The sequence below is a fragment of the Coturnix japonica genome, chromosome 5, assembly GCF_054131305.1.
Source record: "Coturnix japonica strain WE chromosome 5, WE-NBRP24, whole genome shotgun sequence".
Lineage (NCBI taxonomy): Eukaryota > Metazoa > Chordata > Aves > Galliformes > Phasianidae > Coturnix > Coturnix japonica.
In genome coordinates, this window is record NC_140667.1 from 2,494,054 (window position 1) to 2,512,858 (window position 18,805).

Sequence of the window (18,805 nt, forward strand, 5' to 3'; positions counted from 1 at the left end):
CCCTTAGCCCCGCCCACCCGGCAGGTGGCCCCGCCTCCTCCCCGCCCGCCATTTCCCGTGCTGCCCCGCGCGGGCGGGAAGGCGCTGACAAGATGGCGGCGGGGCTGGCGGAGCGCAGCTACATGGAGCTGGGCCCGGCTCCTCGTGCCCCGCCCCGACGGATCCGGGAGGTGTCCTTCAGCCCGCCGGGTACCGCCCCCGTCCCCACCGGGCGTTACGGGGACAGCGCTGGGGGGTTCTGTTACCGAGAGTGCGCTCAGTTGGGGGCGGCCACGCGGAACCGCTGCGTGAGGTGGTGAGTAAAGGCGGGCGGGGCTGTGAGGGGACGGGGCGGGGTGAAGGCCTGGGGGGGGGGTTGGGTCATGGAGGGGCTCTTTGGGCCATGGAGATAGAGAGGCTGTGATAGAGAGGCTGCTTGGGGCATGGAGGGGCTGTCTGGGGTGGGAGGGTGTTGGGTTTTGGGGTGGGAATGGAGTGATGGAGGGAATGGGGGGGGGGGGCTTGGGGCTGGGGGTGGATCAAGGGTCTGTGGGGTGGTGGGGGTGGGTTTGGAGGCAGGTAGGGATGGAAGGTAGGGGTTGTGGGGGTTGAGGATGGGTTTGGGGGATGATAGGGATGTGAATTGGAGAAGGCAGGGACAGAAGGAAGGGGTTTTGCTATAGAAGGAATGAATTTGGGGCAGGAAGGGATAGAGAAGGCTATGGGGGTGGGGGTGGGGCAGGCAGGGATGGTTTTACCTGCTCCCAGCCCCTCCTTGTGTCCCCTGTTGTCCCACACTTCCTTGTTTCTCTCAGGACAACATCTGGGGACATCCTTGAGCTGGTGGAGGAATCTCTGGACACAGAGCTGCTGAACAATGCTGTGCGGTTACGCATCCAGGGCTGCCCGCTGCTGCCGGGCGGTGTACACCTGTGTGAGGTGCAGAACCACCTGGTGCTGCTGCTGGTCACTGTGCAGAGCGTGCACCGCATCCTGCTGCCTCATCCAGCCCGTGCCTATCGCGGGGTGAGTGGCATAGAGGAGTTTATGAGGGATTTAAAGCCTGGCCCTGTGGTCAGTGGCTCCTGTGGAGGCATTACTGAGTGTGAGAAGGGAGAAAATGCTGCTGGAAAATGAGATTTTAAAGCCTATATGTTTTGGGAAGCAGCAATCGTGGGTTGAAAAAGTGACTGTCACTTAGCAGTGTTGCTCTGTAGGTGGTGAGTTATTTCCTCCATGGCTTGTGTATGTGCTTGAGGCTTGTTCTCCTCCCTTTGCCTCCTCCAGGATCTGATAGCAGAGAGTCAAGTGCAGTCCGTCTTTACAGACATTGGCAAAATCAACTTCAGAGATCCATCCAGCTACTACCTGATTCCCAGTGTGCCAGGCTTGGCAGCCAACTCACTGGCCTCAGCAGCCTGGCTGAGCAGTGATGGGGAGGCCCTTTTTGCTCTACCCTCTGCAGCAGGAGGCATCTTTGTTATTAAGCTGCCTCCTCATGACATACCTGGTAAGGCTGCATCCTCACACCTGCTTCTGTGGAGCACTGTATCCCCTCTTCCAGCTTTGGACCTCGATGGGTTTTGCTTTTGTCACTTGTGTCTTATGGCCTTGCTATCTCTTTTGCATCAGCCTCCTTTCTGGCAACATGTGTTTTGTTAACTAAGTCCTCACTGTGTTTTCCCTGTGTTGCTTTTATTTTGCAAGGAGTTGTTTCGGTTGTGGAGTTGAAGCAGAGCTCGGTGGTGCAGCGCTTTCTCACCGGTTGGATGCCAACAGCAATCAGGTTGGTGTTTGGGGACAAACACAGGGAGCTCGCTTTGCTTTATGATTCCCTCGCATAGGAGGAGGTGGTGTTTCTAGTTGAAGTCCAGCGTGGGCAAATCAGCACCTGCAGATGTGTTCTGCAATGTTAACTGGGTCACAGGCCCCGTCACAGTGAGACTTGAGGGCTGGATTAGTTCATCTTAGTGGGGTCCTGCTGATTCTGTGCGTTGGTGTCTGTGAGTGTGTTACATCCAGTAATTGGCCTCTGAGGATTTACCCAGGATGTGGCTCGCAGCCAGGGTAGATTAAGGATTACAACAGTTGTATGTTCTTGTCCTTGTTCCAAAATGTCAGGCTTCTTTCTGACCAGCAGAGGTTACGTGTAGATAACAGCTCGTTTGGGGACTGTAGTCTTATGGCAGCTTAAGCACATGATCAAACCCTGTTAAAGCCTTCCTGGGAAATGTGAGTGAGCCTGCGGCACCCTGAGTTGGATCACAAGGGGTGTGTTGCTTGGGGCCAGGTGCCTTTCTTTTCCCACCTCAGTCCTTCATCTTAATGGGTAAAACATCACGATAGAAATCTACTGTCTTGGACCTGTGTGCCAACCTTGGCTTCCTTTTAACACACCTGTGCTTTCAGAGGTGACGGTGGCCCATCAGACGTGCCCATCAGCCTTGCAGTTCACTGCCTGGACCACGATGCCTTTCTCTTTGCTCTCTGCCAGGACCACAAGCTTCGGATGTGGTCCTACAAGGTGAGGCTTGCGTTCGGCGCAGGTGTAGTTTAACAGGTGACATTGGGTGCTTTCCAAACTAACTCTGGCAGGCAAGTGGGAGTACCCCAAGGGATGAGGCAGCACCCAAAACGGGTGTTCTGCTGCTTGAGTGGTAATGTAATGTGACTCTTTGTCAAGAAGAAACTGCTAAAAGCCTCTGCTTGCTGCATTGTACTTGCTCCAGAGCTAATCAGCCAGCACAGGCACTTTCACGGCTGGGCTGTGCTGGAATGTGTGTCTGCTACTGGAGGGAGGGGAAGCTTTATGTGCTGGCTGGGAGAGCACAGATGAGCTGGGGGAGCTAAACTGCAACCAGAATGCTTATGGTGTACATACAAATGCTTTGCTGGCATTCTGCAGGGAAGGATTGGGCTGCTGTTGGGGTAGACTTGAAGGCAGTTTTGCAGTCCTTTATTATGCTGCTTTCTTGTGCTTCCTGCAGGATCAAATGTGCCTGATGGTTGCAGACCTCCTGGAGTTCATGCCGGTCAGCAGGGACCTGCGGCTCGCAGCTGGCACCTGTCACCGCCTGCGCCTGGCCTTCTCCCAGTCCCTGGGGCTCTACCTCGGCGTGTACATGCATGCACCCAAGCGAGGGCAGGTAGGGAGCAGCAGGGCTGCCTCGCTATAAGCTCGTTTTTCTTGGCCCATGCAGAAAATACATAATTTCTCCTTGGAGCTGAGTATGCATAAGGAGAAAGTAAAGCTTGCCATTACAGGGAGAGAAGGCAGCGCTTTGAGTAAACAGTTTTGTCCTCAGCACTGCAGGATGTGTGTCCTTGCTTTGGGAGGAGAGTTGTGTGTGATTAAGCCAAGTGCTGATCCACTCATTCACCTTCTGTTCTGGTAGTACACACATGCCATGGGAAAGGTCTGAAAGGAGCCAGAAACGTGGAAGCACTGAGAGTGTGTTTATGTTGAGCTCCTGGGAACGTGCAAGTGCATCACAGCACTCTGCCAAATGTTAGCTGCTGTACAACTCCATGTCCTGTGGTAAATAATGAATCCAGCAGGAGGGGGCTGACAGCACAGGGCAGCCTCATCTCTTGCACAGCTTCTTGCAGTTCTCCAGGGGGTTGAAGCTCTGAGTAGAAGCACATACTGTGGCTTCTGCTGTCTCTCCAGTGCTAGCTCACTTGTGTGAGAATACGCAGAGCTTTGTTTGAGGTAGCTTGCCTGAGGATTCCAGTCTTTTCCATCTCTGTTTGCCTGCATTGTGTTGTCACTAGCAGGAACCAGCAGTAGTGTTGTTTTGCTGGTTCAGTCTTTCAGAAGAAACCCTTCAAGTCCAGGCAGGGATCAAGCTGTCCTGCTGACAAGGCTGGCTGGAGTCTGGAATGCTGGCTTGGTCCAGTCTCTGCTGCCCTTGGCCAGGCAGCTGCCACACCAGGGACCTGTGGATGGGTCGCAGGGAGCAAGGAGAGGCTTCCCCACAGCACACGGGTTGGTGTTCCTCTTTAACAAACGACTTACAGGATGTGTTGGTAGTTCTGTGTCTTCCAGCTGGTAAGCACCGAGAGCAGCCGCTACAGCCTTGACCACATATCCTCTCTGTTCTCCTCTCAGGTGAGTGCTGGGGCAGGTCTTTGCAAAATAAGAAGGGAGCGTTCCCTGCTGGATTTAACTGTTAGTCAGGAATTCTGTCCAGAATATGGGTAAACGGCATGAGGGAGAGTTTGGCTGTTTTTAACCACACGAGTCTCTTGCTATGCTTTCATTTCTGTTCCCTTCCTGCAGGAGACTCTCATCGACTTTGCCTTAACCTCAGCTGAGATCTGGGCGCTGTGGCATAATGAAGAGAACCAAACCATCGTGAAATACATCAACTTTGAGCAGTGAGTTTCTGCCCTGACTTACTGGTGGAGGGGATCTGTCAGATGCTGCTCTGTTCATTGAAAGCTCTTACCCAGAACTTCTTGATAGCGCAGCGTTCATGTCATGCACACAGCTGTGTCTTCCTGCAGTGCAGATCATGTGGATATTTTTTCTGTTGTGCTGTATAATGCCACAGCTCAGCTGCAGGAATGTGAGAAATGTAAGAAGGCGGGCAGTAGGTTTGCAGTGAGGGAGGGCTGCACTTCAGCAGCAGGTCTGGCTGCTCTTTTCCAGTATGATCATGTTTTGAGGTGAGCAGTGACATGAAAGCTTTGTCCTTATTTCTGTAAAGCCAAGAGGGTTCTTTTGGCATGAAACCAGGCGGGGAGTTGAAAACTGAATAAAAAATGCTGAGCATTTAGGTTAGCTCAGGATTGGGAATAACAGTGTGTAGCTCTGCTGGCTCAATCTGTTGTTTATCACCACTCAAAGCCCTGTCACCAGTCCCCAGGGGCTGTCAGTGTGACAGGTTGGCTTCAGGTGACAGCTTCTGGGGGCGTTGCAATGCAAAACTGATTGGTTTTTCTTGTTTGTTTCATTACTCCAGAAACGTGGCAGGACAGTGGAACCAGGTCTTCATGCAGCCACTGCCTGAAGAAGAGGTGACAGTTCGACATGATCAGGACCCCAGGGTGAGCTGACTAGAAAAGCAACAAGAACTAATGAAGCTTCTCTGCCCCAAGGAAGATGTTAAGGTTGCTGAAGTGTATAATTTATCTTGTAACACTTCTTGAAATTGTTCCAAATTAAAGGAGATGAGCCCGGGGCTCTTATCACAGCATTAAAGTGCTAAGCCTAGTTACAAAGCCTGAATTTGAGGGAAGGGGAGAATTTCAAGTCAGTCCAGAGCAAGCCTTGAGACAAGCTGTATGAATAAAGAAGGTCTGGAGTGTGTGGGGAGCCATATTCAGCTGTGGGAGCTGCAAAGGGTGGGGAGGAAGAGAGGCTGGAGCAGAGTGTGAGTGTAAACTGAAGCTGGAAAGAAATACAGATCAAGAGGGAGGAGTTTGAGAACGGGAGCTAACACCAGCAGCAATATCTTATCATTTCTGTAAATTGCCATCTTGTTCTTTTCACAGGAAACCTACTTGGAGTACCTCTTCATGCCTGGCCGCTTTTCAAATGCAGCCATCCAGAAAGCTTTGCAGGTTTGTGTGAGAGCATTTGGTGCCTTCTCTGTTCAGCTTCTTCCTCACAGTTCAGATGTGAGGCAGCAGGATTCCTTGGCTGGCATCAGTTTGCTCTTGACAGCTTACAGGCCTGTCAGGGGTCACTGGAGCAAGTTAGAAAGAGTAAAGCTGGCTGAAGCACTTAGCTCCCAGCCCTGTTTTTTCACACTTTCACCCCACAAATCAATGGATAATGCATTGTGAATGTTGTATGTTGCTGAATGCTTCTCCAAGACAGCTCTCTTGGTTTAAAGAAAGGTTTGCTGTGTTGATTTTCAGATCTTTTCTCAAGGAACAGAGAGGCACATGGACCTGACGTGGGATGAGTTAAAAAAAGAGGTTACCTTAGCTGTGGAAAATGAGGTAGGGTTTCTTTTTCCCTCTGATGTTTTGTTCTTGCATCCATTTTTACATAGTGTTGTGGTGGCTCAGTGAAGCTGGTTAAATGCAACATGACCCTGAGCCGTGTTTTATCCTTTGTATTTCTGGAAGAGTTATGCAAACTGTGTTTTTGGTTCTGAAGAAAGAAAATCTTCACCTGTTTTTTCATTCCCCGTTCTTTTTTTGTGTCTTTAGTGGGGAGATGTTAGAAACAAATAAGTTTTGCCTGTAGGTTGGTAGGGAAGGGAATTGCAAGTGGTCTTTATAAATCCTTAACTGTGTAATTATGTGATGCTGGTCACAAGGGACACAATATCAGTTCAAATGCTAGTTTTTCATTCCCTTCCGGTTCCCATCTGAAGCTGTTTTGTTCCTGCTAGTTCCAGGGCAGCATGACAGAGTACGAGTGCTCTCCAGAGGAGTTTTGTCAGCTGCAGGTGGATTTCTGGTCCAAGTTCTGTGCCTGCTGCCTTCAGTACCAGGAAGCGCTCTCGCGGCCCCTGGCCCTGCTCTTGAACCCCTACACCAACATGGTGTGCGTGCTGAAGAAGGTGAGGCTGAGCAGCAGTGCTCTGGGTAAAGCACCCAGGCAATTAGCCTGCACATTGCCATGCCCTTCTTACTGAGGAGTGATTGAAGGAACTCACATAATTGCTTTGCCTCGCCTTTCTAGGGGTCCGTGTCCTTCCTTGTGCCCTGCTCCTTGGTGGACCATCTCTATCTCCTCTCTAATGAGCATCTGCTGACTGAGGACGATGCTGCCATCTTTGATGGTAAGTGAGGAGATGCAGAGCTCTTCTGTTATTGGAGGCTGTAAATGTGCCAAAAATAAGTTTGGAAAACTTGAAAAAGGGAGAGTCCTAGATTTCAGGCTTAATGACAGGCATCCACAGTGGTGCGATCCTTTGCCTCGTGGCATACCCTGAGTACACACACTGGTGCCTTCTTCACACCCACTCTATGGGTTAGATCTGCCAGACTGGAGCCTAACAGTGTGCTACAGGGGCTCAGAAGCTTGTGTTTCTGCCCCCTGCTTTGTTTAATCAGCCTTTAACAGCTACCAGGTGAATGCAAACTCAAGCCAGGAGGCCAATTCCATCAGAAATACTTCATAATTTCATATCGTGCCAGCTGGTGACCCCTTATATAAGGATCTTATGGGTGACACCCTGGTTTGAACCCCTTTTGGCTTTGCAGTTCTCACCAAGAGCTGTAGGACCTGCATGTAGGCTACAGAGAGGGACTGGGAAGCTTGTCTCCAGAAGTAAGTGGTAGAGAGAGCAAAACTCATCATTAATATCATCACCACAGTGCCCTCTATGCTTTGCTGCTGATGGAACAAGAAAAAGGCAATGGAAAATATTATTTAAGTCCTACTTCCGTGCTTGAGTCATTTTTTTTTATATTTTTTTCACATTTTTGGGTTATTTTTAATCATTCTCCACTTGGTTGAGCTATTTCTGGCTCCTGTAGAGGGAAAGCTGGAGGCCTGGGCTGGTTTGGAGAGGCTGACATTGCCTGCTCCATCTGGTTTGAGCTTCTCAAACAAAGTGACTTGATCTTTAAGATACACATACCCCAGGGACTGTGTTGGAAAACAGGGATTTGTTCTGTAAACCCTTGGCCCTTAGAAATGATCTGAGAATTGACCTAAGAATGTGAGAATCTCCTTTTTGCTAGAGAGGGCTGCAAATGGGGAACTGCTACAGCAGGATTGGCAGCTCCTTGGTGGAGCTCAGCTGTATGAGCCCCTGGCTTTGGATTTCTTTGCTCTTTGCTATGTGTTTCCTTTCAACCTGTAGCTGGAGGAGATGCCTTAGAGGGAATTTGATAGTTAATTGTTTTTTGTTTGTTTTTTACCCCCAAATAAAGTCCAAATCTTTGTCAACTGCCACATTTTGATTTGGTCATGTTTGCAGGGCAGGGTGAGTTTGACATGCAGGTGACATGCAGGACTGAGACCAGTCTGCTGCTTGTGCTTTGCTGATGGTGATCTGGGCCAATCTGTTTAGAATGGTCCTCCCGCTTGGCTGTTGAAATCTCTTGTAAATATACAGTTAGATTCTTTCATTGCAGATTTGGAGATGTCTCGTGATGTTGTCTGTCTTGTCCAGTGCCTTCGACTGATCGGAGAATCAATTTCCATGGATATAGCATACATTATGGAAATGGCTTGTTCCCGCCTCCAGCCTCCAGAAAAGGCTGCAGAGCAGATCCTGGAGGACTTGATAGCTAATGACACGTAAGGAGAAGCCTTTCTGCAGGCAGGGGATAGCTGAGCAAGGATTGCTTGGAGCAGTCCTCTCACTGGGGATGCGTGGGTATCTCCCTGTGCTGCCATAGGGAGATGGTGGGTGTGGGTATTGGTCCTGTTAGCAGGCATTTCCATCCCAGCCCCCTTACTATTGCCTTAGGCTCCCCTGAGCAGAAATGTATGCAAAATATATGCAGGTTCTGAGATGAGGCAGGGTGGAAGAGGAACAAGTTCTCATTAGCCGATTGTGCAGGCACGCTTATTAGAGGTCAGAGCCGTGGTCAAGCCGTGTGGTTACATGCTAACCTCCTCCAGTCACTCCCTGTGGAATGCCCGCTATCTGACTGCTATTTCCTAGTGCCCTGGGGGAGCAGAATAAATAGCCCAGACTCTGCAGGCGCTACAATAAAACTGGGAGCCAGAAGAGGATTCAGGCAGCATCCTGGCTGATTGGATGCTTTCCCATCTAGAGAGGATCAGTAAGGGCGAAGAGGGAGTCCTCTTCAGTTTAAACCTCATCTTTTTTTCCTTGTTTTTAAGCAGGGAAAACGTGATGGAGGATATACACAGCAAACTGCAGGAGATCAGAAACCCTATCCATGCCATCGGAGTGCTCATCCGAGAAATGGACTATGAGACTGATGCTGACATGGAAAGAGGTGAAGGCCCTACATCAGTACTTTGGGCTGGGAAAGTGGCCGCTTGGCCAGCGTTCCTGTTGGGCTGGTTCCTCCCCTTATCTCCATGATTTTCTTTCAGCTCACCCTCTAAATATGCTCCTGAACCTCACCCAGCTCTATGGCAGCAGCACAGCCATCAGCGTGGTGTGCTGGGGGGTATGTAAGATTGCCACGATCCGTTTCCAGATCTGTCGGGACCTGTTGATCCTCCAACAGCTCTTGCTGCGGCTGGGTGATCCTGTGAGTACAGCCCTTCAAGCTATCCAGCACACTTTGAACTTTTGGATCTGGGTTACTTGGTGCCAAGGCTGCAAGCTGTCTCTCTTCCCACAAAACACTGGCAACTGTTGAAACTAGCCTGAGGCTTGGGCCAGCCCTGTTCTCTCCTCCTGTGTCTTTTGTCATCCACTCACACCCAAATTCCCTGTTTCCATGCTGCACATCCAGGAAGCAAAACTCTCTGAGGGAGGAGGGCACCATTTCCAGCCCTCCATCCAAACCAGGGCTGCCTGAGCACACACAGCTCTCCCATCCAGTCCCTGTCCCTCCCACAGCACAGCTGACAATCACAGCCTTGTTATCCAGCAACTCAGCACACAGCCCTTCTGCCTCACAGCAGCAGCATTTACCCAGAGGCCGTGGTTTTGCTTTCCGTGCGAGGCTGTTCCAGCCAGTGCCAGCAGCTGCCACGATGGCAGCTGTGTTTATAGGGTAACCCAGGCAGGGTTGATTCTGCTGGCTGGGGGGGGCTGAGAAAGCAGTGCTGCTGGTCATTTGAGGGGAGAAGCCCCCACAGCAAAGGGAGGCGATTATTTATACCACTATTATTTACTTGGAGGTGCTGCTGCAGTCATTCGGGGAGCAGAAATCCCCTTCTTGGATAAGCTTGTCCTGCTGACATTTAAAGCATGTTGCAAGGTGCCCTTCTGGAGCCAGGCACGTTGCATGGTCAGAAGCTGATGTTTGCCACCTTGAAATGCTTGTCCTTCACATGCAGGGATTGCTGTTCTTCCTGTATCAGCTGTCTGTGTCATCCTTAGCTAAAACAGAAGGGATGCAGTTTCTGGATGTGGCCACAGCAAAGCTGTGATCTCACTGTTTCACTGCAGCAGTGCCAAGCACCTTGGTTCACACATCCCTTCACTTGTCAGATTTTCCCCATGGCATCTGGGCCTCCAGAATCCTTACCTCACCCCTTGGCACCGAGGTGCACGGGTTGGTGCTCAGCCTCTCGACATGTCAGCCCCTGTGCTTTGTTTGCAGATGGTTCTGGGAGGGGGACAGCTGTTCCAGTCTCAGCAGGACCTGCTGCACCGCACCTCCCCTCTGCTGCTCTCCTACTACCTGATCAGGTGGGCCAGCCAGTGCCTGGCATCGGACGTCCCTATTGACACGCTGTGAGTCCCTGCCTTGCCCTTTCTCTCTTTGATCGTAGGCTGCTGCAAAATCGACCTGAAATCCCCTTTCCAGCAGTACGTGGTGGTGGTTGCCGTGGGAGTATCGCTCTCGGAGTTAGTTTGTGCTAGGGTGGTTTTTATCTTCTGTGTTTTGAGCTGACTCCTTGCCTTGTGCTAAATCTGCCCTGCGAGGTCTCCCTGTTCTGTGCACTGTTGCCTTCTCCAGCAGTAGGAGTGATTTGAGTTGAACAATGAGTACAATTAAAGCAGGAGGCGTTTTGTTGTCTTTTTGCTGATGGCTTTTTCTTCTCCAGGGAATCGAATCTGCAGCATCTCTCTGTGTTGGAGTTAGCAGACACCACTGTTCTAACACCCCATAGGCTAGGTAAGATGTTTACAGTTCATGAGCTCTCAGTTTCTTGTTAAATAGATTTCTTAAACTCTTTTTTTCTGCCACCCAAGGGAAATGCTTAAGGCAGAGAGCCAACGGATGGTGTGTTTGAGCAGCCCTGCTTTGCTGTTCCTGCTGTCCACTATAAAAACAACAAAGTATCTTGCAACATTGGAGTCAGTGTAGTCAGTCATGTTAGGCTTGTTCTGCTTGCTGGCCTTTATCAAGCAGGAGCAGCAGCTTTGGGAAGGGATAGAATATAGAAAATGCTTCCCCAGAATGTGCTTTTGCTTCCAAGAATTTGAATTTCAGGTGTGAGTGCTGCTCGCAGCCAGCAGCTTAAGTAGGAAACTGCAGCTGACATTTTACACTCACGTTTTATGTCTTGCTACAATCCCCAGACAAAGTCATTATGCTTCAGCTCCCAGCTCTGGGGAAGAATCATAACGGGGGAAGAACACAAAGCAACTTAATTAGGGGGGTAGGTACCTTGAAATGGCTTCAGAGAGAGGTGATGAGCAGGATAGGGAGGAGAACGCACAGTCGGAGCCTGTGACTAATTTGTGTGTTACTTCAAGGCTGAAAAGCTTCCGAGGGAGCTAGAATAAGAAGTGAGGAGGCAGCAGGCTGCAGGGAGTTTAGGAGCTCTCTCCATTTGCTGACAGCCTTGCAGGGTTTGTGTTCTCTGTAACCGGGCTGCAGACTTCAGCGTTTGAACTCTCCATCGGTGTCTCAGTTTGGGAGCAGTTGCTTTTGACGTAAATGTCAGTGGCTGAAAGCAAAATTGAAAACATCCTTTGTGTGCTCGCCAGCGTTGTGGGTTATTGCTTGGCCTATTCATGAGGAAAGTCCTGTTTGGCCACTGTGCTTCAGGAAAAATATGTGAGACGTGGGGCAGATAGAAAGGAGGTGGCAGCTTGGGAAGAGGCGTTGAGAACAGTTAGACCATGAGAGATGGTGCTGCTTAGGGGACTGGAATGAGGAGGGAGGCATTTGGAGAGAGGCAGATAGCAAAATCAGCACTCCCTCAGCCCTGCCCTGCTAAACACTGGGAAGGCTGCAGATGGATTGCGAATAGCACAGCTGGGGAGAGAGCACAGCCCTCTATTTGTGTTGTAATGGAGCTGCAGTTAATAAACGCTGCAGCATGTGGCTCTCTGCTCTCCTGCTGCTCCCTCTGATTTAACTAGAAGTTGGGAGAAATCCTATACCCACAAGTCTGAGCTGTTTTGCTCTGGCTTAACCTGTGTTACTTGAGCTGATGAGCCCAGCATAGCAGCTCGGTGTAGAAACCTGGGACATTCCATGCTTCCTTACCTTGCATTTCAGTATCCAGCCCTCAGACAATCGTGGAGCTCTTCTTTCGGGACGTGGCCAGAAAGCACATCGTCTCCAGACTCTTCCTGCAGCCAAATGCATCTTTGGTTGAAACGAGTTTGAATTGGCCCCATCTCATTACTGCAATAGTGGCTGACTTTCTGCCCCTCCTGTATCCTCACAGCTGTGAGCTGTGCTTTCTATTGGGGCAGTAATGAGGGGGGTGGGGGGGGTTCTGTGTTGTGGGCCTGTCCTGAGGTTGTCACAGGGGCAGCACGTTGGCCATCTCATTCCAAAAGTTTCCCTCCCCCAAATTTCAGAGTCAAGTCTGCTAAACAAGTGGCTGTTGTAAGCATGAATGGGATTTGTGGGTATTTTAAGATTTCCTGGGATCCATTCTATTGAAATACACAGTGAAGGATTTGAGTTTTTGATTTTAAACCCCTGAGCTCTGTCTGGCAGGTTTACTTGGCAAGGTGAGATGCTGGGAGATTTGGAAGGATAACGAGATTTGGGCAGTCGTGGATTAGATGTGCTAAAGGTTTGGGTCTAATATGGATAAATCTTATTACAGAATAATGATTCGTAGAAAGAGCAGGTTAATCTTCTCTCCTTTCCCCCCCACAAATGGAAGAAGAGCACATGCAGAGTTGTAGCCCAGTGCTCTGAGCTCTCTGGACCAGACCTGTTCCTTAATTCCTGCTCAGATGGCCCAGCAATCCTGGGTTCCTCTTCCCAGAGTGCCTGATAGGGAGCTGCCAGTACACCCAGCTGCAGGTGAGTGCCTTTAATACCACTTTAATACCTACAGTCCCTTCAGTAGAACTATCTGCACATCATGAGCTTCTGCTTTCCTGTAGCTGCTGCCCTCTGAAGTCAGAGCAAAATGATCTTCCCACATGTTCTGTTCCCATGTTTCCAGTTTGGGCTGGAAGTTTGTCCTGAGGAGGAAGTGGACCTGCAAGGAACAAGTTTTTGGGGGAGAATCAACACAAATCTGCCTCTGCAGTTAACTTCCATCTTGTATCTGTCGTCATCCTTTTAGTGGCCACCTCAGCCTCTGCTAAGAGAAGGGCTTTTTTGAGCTGTTTCAGGGATACTTTCTCGTGCTGTCTCCTCTTGTGTGCTGTAGGGCTCTGGTGGTTGCAGCTGCCTGTGCTCTATTGAAGAGCATGATTTCTTGTCTGCAATGCCACGTGATGCTTTTCGTTCCCCTATGACAGTAGTCCTTGAGGTATTCAGGACTAGGCAGGCTGCTATTAATGAGGTGTTTAGCAGAACTCTCTTCATTCTCACAGACCCTTCTACCTGTGGGCTGAATTGCTTTCACTGTGCTGTTAAGAATGTCAAATCTGCAGCTCTTCTGAGCCAGGAAATGCCAGGACGGTTCAGGCTGCATTGCTCTGCTCCTGGCACACGTGTGCTGTGAGCACGCTTTGCATTTCCTCACGTTGCTTTTGCCTCGCTCGTGTCCTGCCTCGAGGAGATAGAAGAGGATCCCACTCTGCAGGAGCGGGCACTTCTCCTCCTCACCGCCTTCTGTCGGGCTCGCTGATCCCAGCCAGTCACGTAAACTTGGATTAAGTGTGCTGACCTCAGAGAGCTAACAACAGCTTTGAGCGTGCATGCAGTGACCCAAATAGAGGTGAAGATGCAGCAAGTGCCCTGCAAGTACCAGGCAGGCACAGAGAAAGTCTAGTGGCCAAAGTGCTGCCCTGGAATAGGTGCCAAAGCTCTCCCAGCAATCTTAGCACAGCTCTGCTTCTCAGTGCAAAGAACAGCTGGTGCTCTCTCAGCTACTGAGTCTTCGTCATGTCTTCTAGCTCCCTCCTGATCAATGATGCTGACATTTTTCAGTTTTTATGTTATCTTGATGAAGCAGGCACAGGGCCGTGGTGAGTTCTATTGCCCTGTGCTATGGCTTTGAGTTATGGTGTGTGCCATAGGGAATGTCCTTCTCTCTCTGCACACCAAGGGGATGTTGAGGTTGGGAAATGATCCTGCCAGGGGTGGTGATGAAAGCTCCACTTTTTCCTCTCCTGTAGGAATACATTCGCCTGTTGCAGCCATGGTGCCATGTGAACATGGGCTCCTGCTGCTTCATGATGGGCAGGTGCTACCTCGTCATGGGTGAGGGCCATAAGGTAAGGCACCGTGGTTGTATTTGCTGTTGGGGCCTTGTTTCTGCTGTGTAGCTCAGGGAACATTGATCTGTCTCTGGGCAGGGAGCAGGACTGGGGGGCACAGTGGGACCTGCTGTCAGGGCAGTTCTTGTTGCAGCTTGGGACCAGCAGGACCTGTAGGATGAAGCTGAAATGGGCTGCGGTGTCCTCTCCAGTACAGCAGGCTGGGGCAGTCCCCAAAGGCACAAGCTCAGCTGCTCTTTGCTGTGCTTCCAGGCTTTGGACTGCTTCTGCCAAGCTGCTTCCGAGGTGGGAAAAGAGGAGTTCTTGGACAGGCTGATCCAGCCTGAGGAGGGCGAGATGATCTCCACCCCACGCCTGCAGTACTACAGCAAGGTACGGCTCAGTCCATCCAGCACATGTGGTCCCCACCAGTGCTGGTGCCTCCGGAAAGGGAACTTTGCTATCAAGCAGAGTGTTTGCTCGGGGATAGCATCATTCACCTCTGTGTTGCAAGGTCTTCCTGGAGCCGTTGAGTGTTCAGGGAACTCACACTTGTGCAGAGGTTGTTCGTCCAGTAGGGCCTGGACCTGTTCTGCTGGATTTGGTTCACACCTCTGCAACTTAACAAAACGCTTCTCTTTTTTGGCTCTAGCCGCTCAGATACGGTGGCCAAGTATCTTGATTACTCATATGGCTGGAGTTGTCACTTACAGGTTCTGCGCTTGTTGGACATGGTTGGCTTACCAGAGCTGGTCATCCAGCTGGCTTCTCTGGCCATCATGGAATCAGCAGATGACTGGAGAACCCAGGTACAGTTTCCTTCTGCACAGAGATGCTTCTTCAGGGAGCTACCATAGGAACTGTTTCTTGGTTGCATAACTTGCAATGTGCTCTTTTGTGCTGTGTGGTGTTTTCAGGCTACCTTGAGGACTTGCATCTTCAAACACCACTTGGATTTAGGGCACAACAGTGACGCATACGTCGCCTTAACACAAAACCCAGATCCAAGCAGGTAGGTGACAGCTTTGTGCTCTTAGATGCTCTCTTGTCTTGGAGCTCCTGCCTTCTCCAGGTTTTGTACTGAAGCAGAAGGAAGCTGGCACTGTAGGGTAGGATATGACTGCTGCATTAAGAGGTTCTCTGTGAAAATACCTTTAAAGAGGCATACTAAGAGCAGTTATAATTGGCAATACGTCCAAAGTGGAAACTGAAAGAAAACATAGGGCCTTATTCAGGGAAAAACCAGAAACAAAATGGCTTGAGAATTGCATGCAGCGTTACATTTGGGAGGGCTCTAGCAGTCTGATTAACCTGGTTTACTACAGGAAAGAGACTTGGGATGGAATTTTGTCTTGCGTACCTTCTTAAAGTGAGGTGTGTAGAGGAAGCTTTGCAGCAGCCAGGAAGAGTGCAGTGGGCAGGAGGGGCTAAAAGCTGGAGTTGGGGCTGGGAGTTGGTATGGAGGCCACATAAAGCTTCACCAAACAGAGCTGGGGGTGGGGGGCTGCCCTCCTGAGCAACACAGGCATTGCGGAGGGATGTTCTGCTAATCTTTGTTGGCAACACAGGAGAAACCTGAAGGGACCTCTTGGTTTGAAGCCAGTAAAACCTTTGGCTCTGATTCCAAGGCAGCACGTTGGTGGCTCAAAGCCTGCATCCCTATGGTGGGTCAGCTCAGGGCTGTGCTTTCCCTCCGCAGGCAGCTGGACTGTCTGCGCCAACTAGTGGTTGTGCTCTGCGAGCGCTCCCAGCTCCAGGACCTGGTAGAGTTCCCCTACGTCAATCTCCATAATGAGGTAATTAATTAACCTGCGCTGGGAGGAGGATGGGGGGTGGACACACACAACTCCTTCAAAGAGGATTTTTGACCTATTTGAGCCTCTTTTCATCGCAGGTTGTAGGAATCATAGAGTCCCACGCTCGAGCAGTGGACCTGATGACCCACAATTACTACGAGCTGCTCTACGCTTTCCACATCTACCGCCACAACTACCGCAAGGGTGAGGCATGGGACGGAGCGGCCCCGTCCCATTCATCTTGCTCCAACAGCAGCACAGCTGATGCATCCCCTCCTCTCCTCAGCTGGCACGGTGATGTTTGAGTACGGCATGCGCCTGGGCCGCGAGGTGCGGACGCTCCGAGGGCTGCAGAAGCAGGGCAACTGTTTCCTTGCAGCCATTAACTGCTTACGGCTGATCCGACCCGAGTACGCCTGGATAGTGCAGCCAGCGTCTGGAGCTGTGGTAGGGGATCTGTGGGCTTGTCAGCAGCCCTTGAGCTTTTGGCTGTAGGGATGGTCAGGGCTGTGCTGGGTGAGGTTGCTTCTGAAATCCTTCGCAATGCAGCTCAATGAGAAATGTGATATACAGAGTATTTGTAACCTCCTGCAAGGTCCACAGGGAGGAATGTAGCACCTCTTGTTAAAGATAAGTCAGATCTTGAGCAGACTAAACAGCTGAAATTCCAATCCAGGGGAGAATTACACAAACATGGTTTGTATTTCCGATCTCTTTGTGGAGGGAAGGTGGCTGTAGCCTGACCAGCCAATGCTGCGCTGTGTTTGATAGCCACAGATAAGGAAACGTAACCTGAACTGATAAGCAGTTGCATGGCTCCTCATTCAAATCAAGGCTTGAGGGGAAAGCTTAGGGCTGGAGTGCATTGTGCTGATTTGTCCTTCAGAAACCTGGGCATCAAACTCTTATTTTCTACTTCCTTACTGCAAGTATGAGCGGCCTGGAGCATCCCCAAAGAGAAGCCACGATGGAGAGTGCACTGCAGTCCCCAGTGAGTGCCTGCTACTGACTTCTCCCCATCTCCTGCATCCCCACAACTTTTCCCCTTGCCTCCTGGGAGCTCATCTATGGTGGATGGGTTAATCTGGGGGTTGTAAGCACGTGCACTCAGTGTTAGCATCTCCTAGCTGCAGTGTGCTGCCGTGTAGCGTTTCTTGGACTGCTGAGGTCCCTTTGCATCCATCTGTTACAGCAACGCGCCAAATTGAGATCCTGGAACTGGAGGATTTGGAAAGGGAGTGTGTACTGGCCAGGATCCGTCTGACTCTGGTACAACACGACCTGTCTACAGCCGCAGTGGCAGGTGAGAGGGTTGCAGAGGAGCCTCCTTGTGTCACCTACATGCTACTGCTGGAGCTCTGCCCTATGGAATTGCATGGGGCTGAGCCCAGCAGCTGTGGAGGTGCTCACCTGGTTCTGCCTCCTACAGGCAATTCGATGCCTGAGGAGACAGTTGCCCTCCTGATCCGGGCTGGTCTGTTTGACACTGCCATCACCCTGTGCCAAACATTCAAGCTGCCGCTGACACCCATCTTTGAGGGGCTCACATTCAAGTATGTCACCAGCTCCTGCCTTGGGCTCTGCTTCTGGATCCAAAAGATGCACTGTCTGCACTGCTCTGTCTTCCAGGTGCATCAAGCTGCAGCTGGGAGGGGAGGCAGCACAGGCGGAGGCTTGGGAGTGGCTAGCATCAAACCAGCTCTCGGCACTGGTTACCACCAAGGAGTCCAGGTAGATCCTCAGCTGTGGGGGAGCGGAACAGACGAGAGGCTTCTTTACCCCACAGGCTGGAGTCTAAAGTCTTGTGGAAGGCCAGAGGCTCCTAAAATCCTTTGTGGTGATTGCATTGAGTGGCAGGGCGGGTTCATGGCACTGCAGGCACCTCCCAGAGGATGCTGCCGTGGTGCTGAGGGGGATATTGCCTTGCAGTGCCACAGATGAAGCCTGGCGGCTGCTCTCATCTTATTTGGAACGCTACCCGTCCCAGAACAGCCTGTACCATCGCTGCGTTATCAACAAGCTCTTGGCACATGGGATCCCTCTGCCCAACTGGCTCATTAACAGCTACAAGGTGAGTGTGTCACCTCCCAGCCCTGTGAATGTATTGGGGCTCTGTGGCTGTTAAGAGGTTCATAAAGGGGTTCTTGTGCTCTTTGCAGAAGGTGGATGCTGCCCAGCTGCTGCGTCTCTACCTGAACTACGATCTGCTGGAGGAGGCGGTGGATTTGGTGCTGGAGTATGTGGACGCTGTGCTGGGCAAAGGGCACCAGTACTTTGGGATTGAGGTGAGCTGAATGCTGGCCATATCTCCATGTGCCTCCTGGTGAGGAGCAGGAGAACAAATGTTCTTCCTCCCTGCAGTTCCCTCTATCAGCCACAGCCCCCATGGTGTGGCTGCCCTACACGGCCATCGACCAGCTGCTGCAGGCGCTGCGCGAGAGCTCTGCCAACCACAACAACGTCCTGGTAGGTGCAGCCGTAATAAATGGCAATAAACTGAAGGGGGGGGCTCTAATAGAGCATCCTTGCGCTGCTTTCCACCCAGCTGTACCAGAAGCTGCTCGACAAGATGGAGGACTACCAGCAGAAGGTCAGCGTGGCCACAAGGGACCGGCTGTACCGCCGCAATTAGCCCCCAATGGCGGCCCCCAATGGCGGCCATGACAGCTGACGGTGCTATTGTCCTCCTCCATCCCACCCCGGGGCCATGTTGCTGTGGGTCGGCCATGGCCGTGACCCCATACAGAGCAGCAGGGTGCGGTGGGGCCGCCCCTGTCTCGCTGTCCGTGTTCCTTTTATTTATTGTTTCGGATGAAGTTGAATAAAAGCCGAGCGTTGTTAATGGAGCGGCCTGTTCTTGGGGCGCCATCACAGCTGATGCTGCAGGGCGGGGGC

The 18,805-nt window shown here is 51.2% G+C and overlaps 1 protein-coding gene across 13 annotated transcripts; it reads left to right on the plus strand.

The window, feature by feature from the left end:
- Nucleotides 1–75: 75 nt before the first annotated feature.
- Nucleotides 76–18,752, plus strand: NUP160 (nucleoporin 160). 13 transcript variants are annotated; one of them, XR_014946235.1, is made up of 35 exons: nucleotides 76–295; nucleotides 795–1,005; nucleotides 1,267–1,489; nucleotides 1,687–1,765; nucleotides 2,389–2,503; nucleotides 2,967–3,125; nucleotides 4,013–4,090; nucleotides 4,262–4,359; nucleotides 4,947–5,031; nucleotides 5,479–5,547; nucleotides 5,848–5,931; nucleotides 6,330–6,500; nucleotides 6,623–6,722; nucleotides 8,026–8,191; nucleotides 8,744–8,862; nucleotides 8,963–9,123; nucleotides 10,147–10,280; nucleotides 10,595–10,665; nucleotides 12,001–12,160; nucleotides 12,696–12,765; nucleotides 12,849–14,132; nucleotides 14,388–14,507; nucleotides 14,828–14,923; nucleotides 15,032–15,126; nucleotides 15,814–15,910; nucleotides 16,009–16,114; nucleotides 16,197–16,357; nucleotides 16,841–16,901; nucleotides 17,103–17,213; nucleotides 17,340–17,463; nucleotides 17,540–17,641; nucleotides 17,840–17,981; nucleotides 18,070–18,195; nucleotides 18,272–18,376; nucleotides 18,456–18,752. XR_014946235.1 is itself a non-coding variant. In XM_032444686.2 (35 exons), the coding sequence occupies exons 1-35, from the start codon at nucleotides 93–95 to the stop codon at nucleotides 18,540–18,542; spliced, it is 4,203 nt and encodes a 1,400-aa protein (XP_032300577.2). In that variant the 5' UTR covers nucleotides 76–92; the 3' UTR covers nucleotides 18,543–18,752. The 13 variants fall into 13 exon arrangements, 8 of the variants coding, with proteins under 8 accessions (XP_032300577.2, XP_032300578.2, XP_015718545.2 ...); XR_014946236.1 differs by having other exon boundaries at nucleotides 8,747–8,862; XM_032444686.2 differs by having other exon boundaries at nucleotides 8,011–8,191; nucleotides 14,034–14,132.
- The last annotated feature ends 53 nt before the right edge of the window (nucleotides 18,753–18,805 follow it).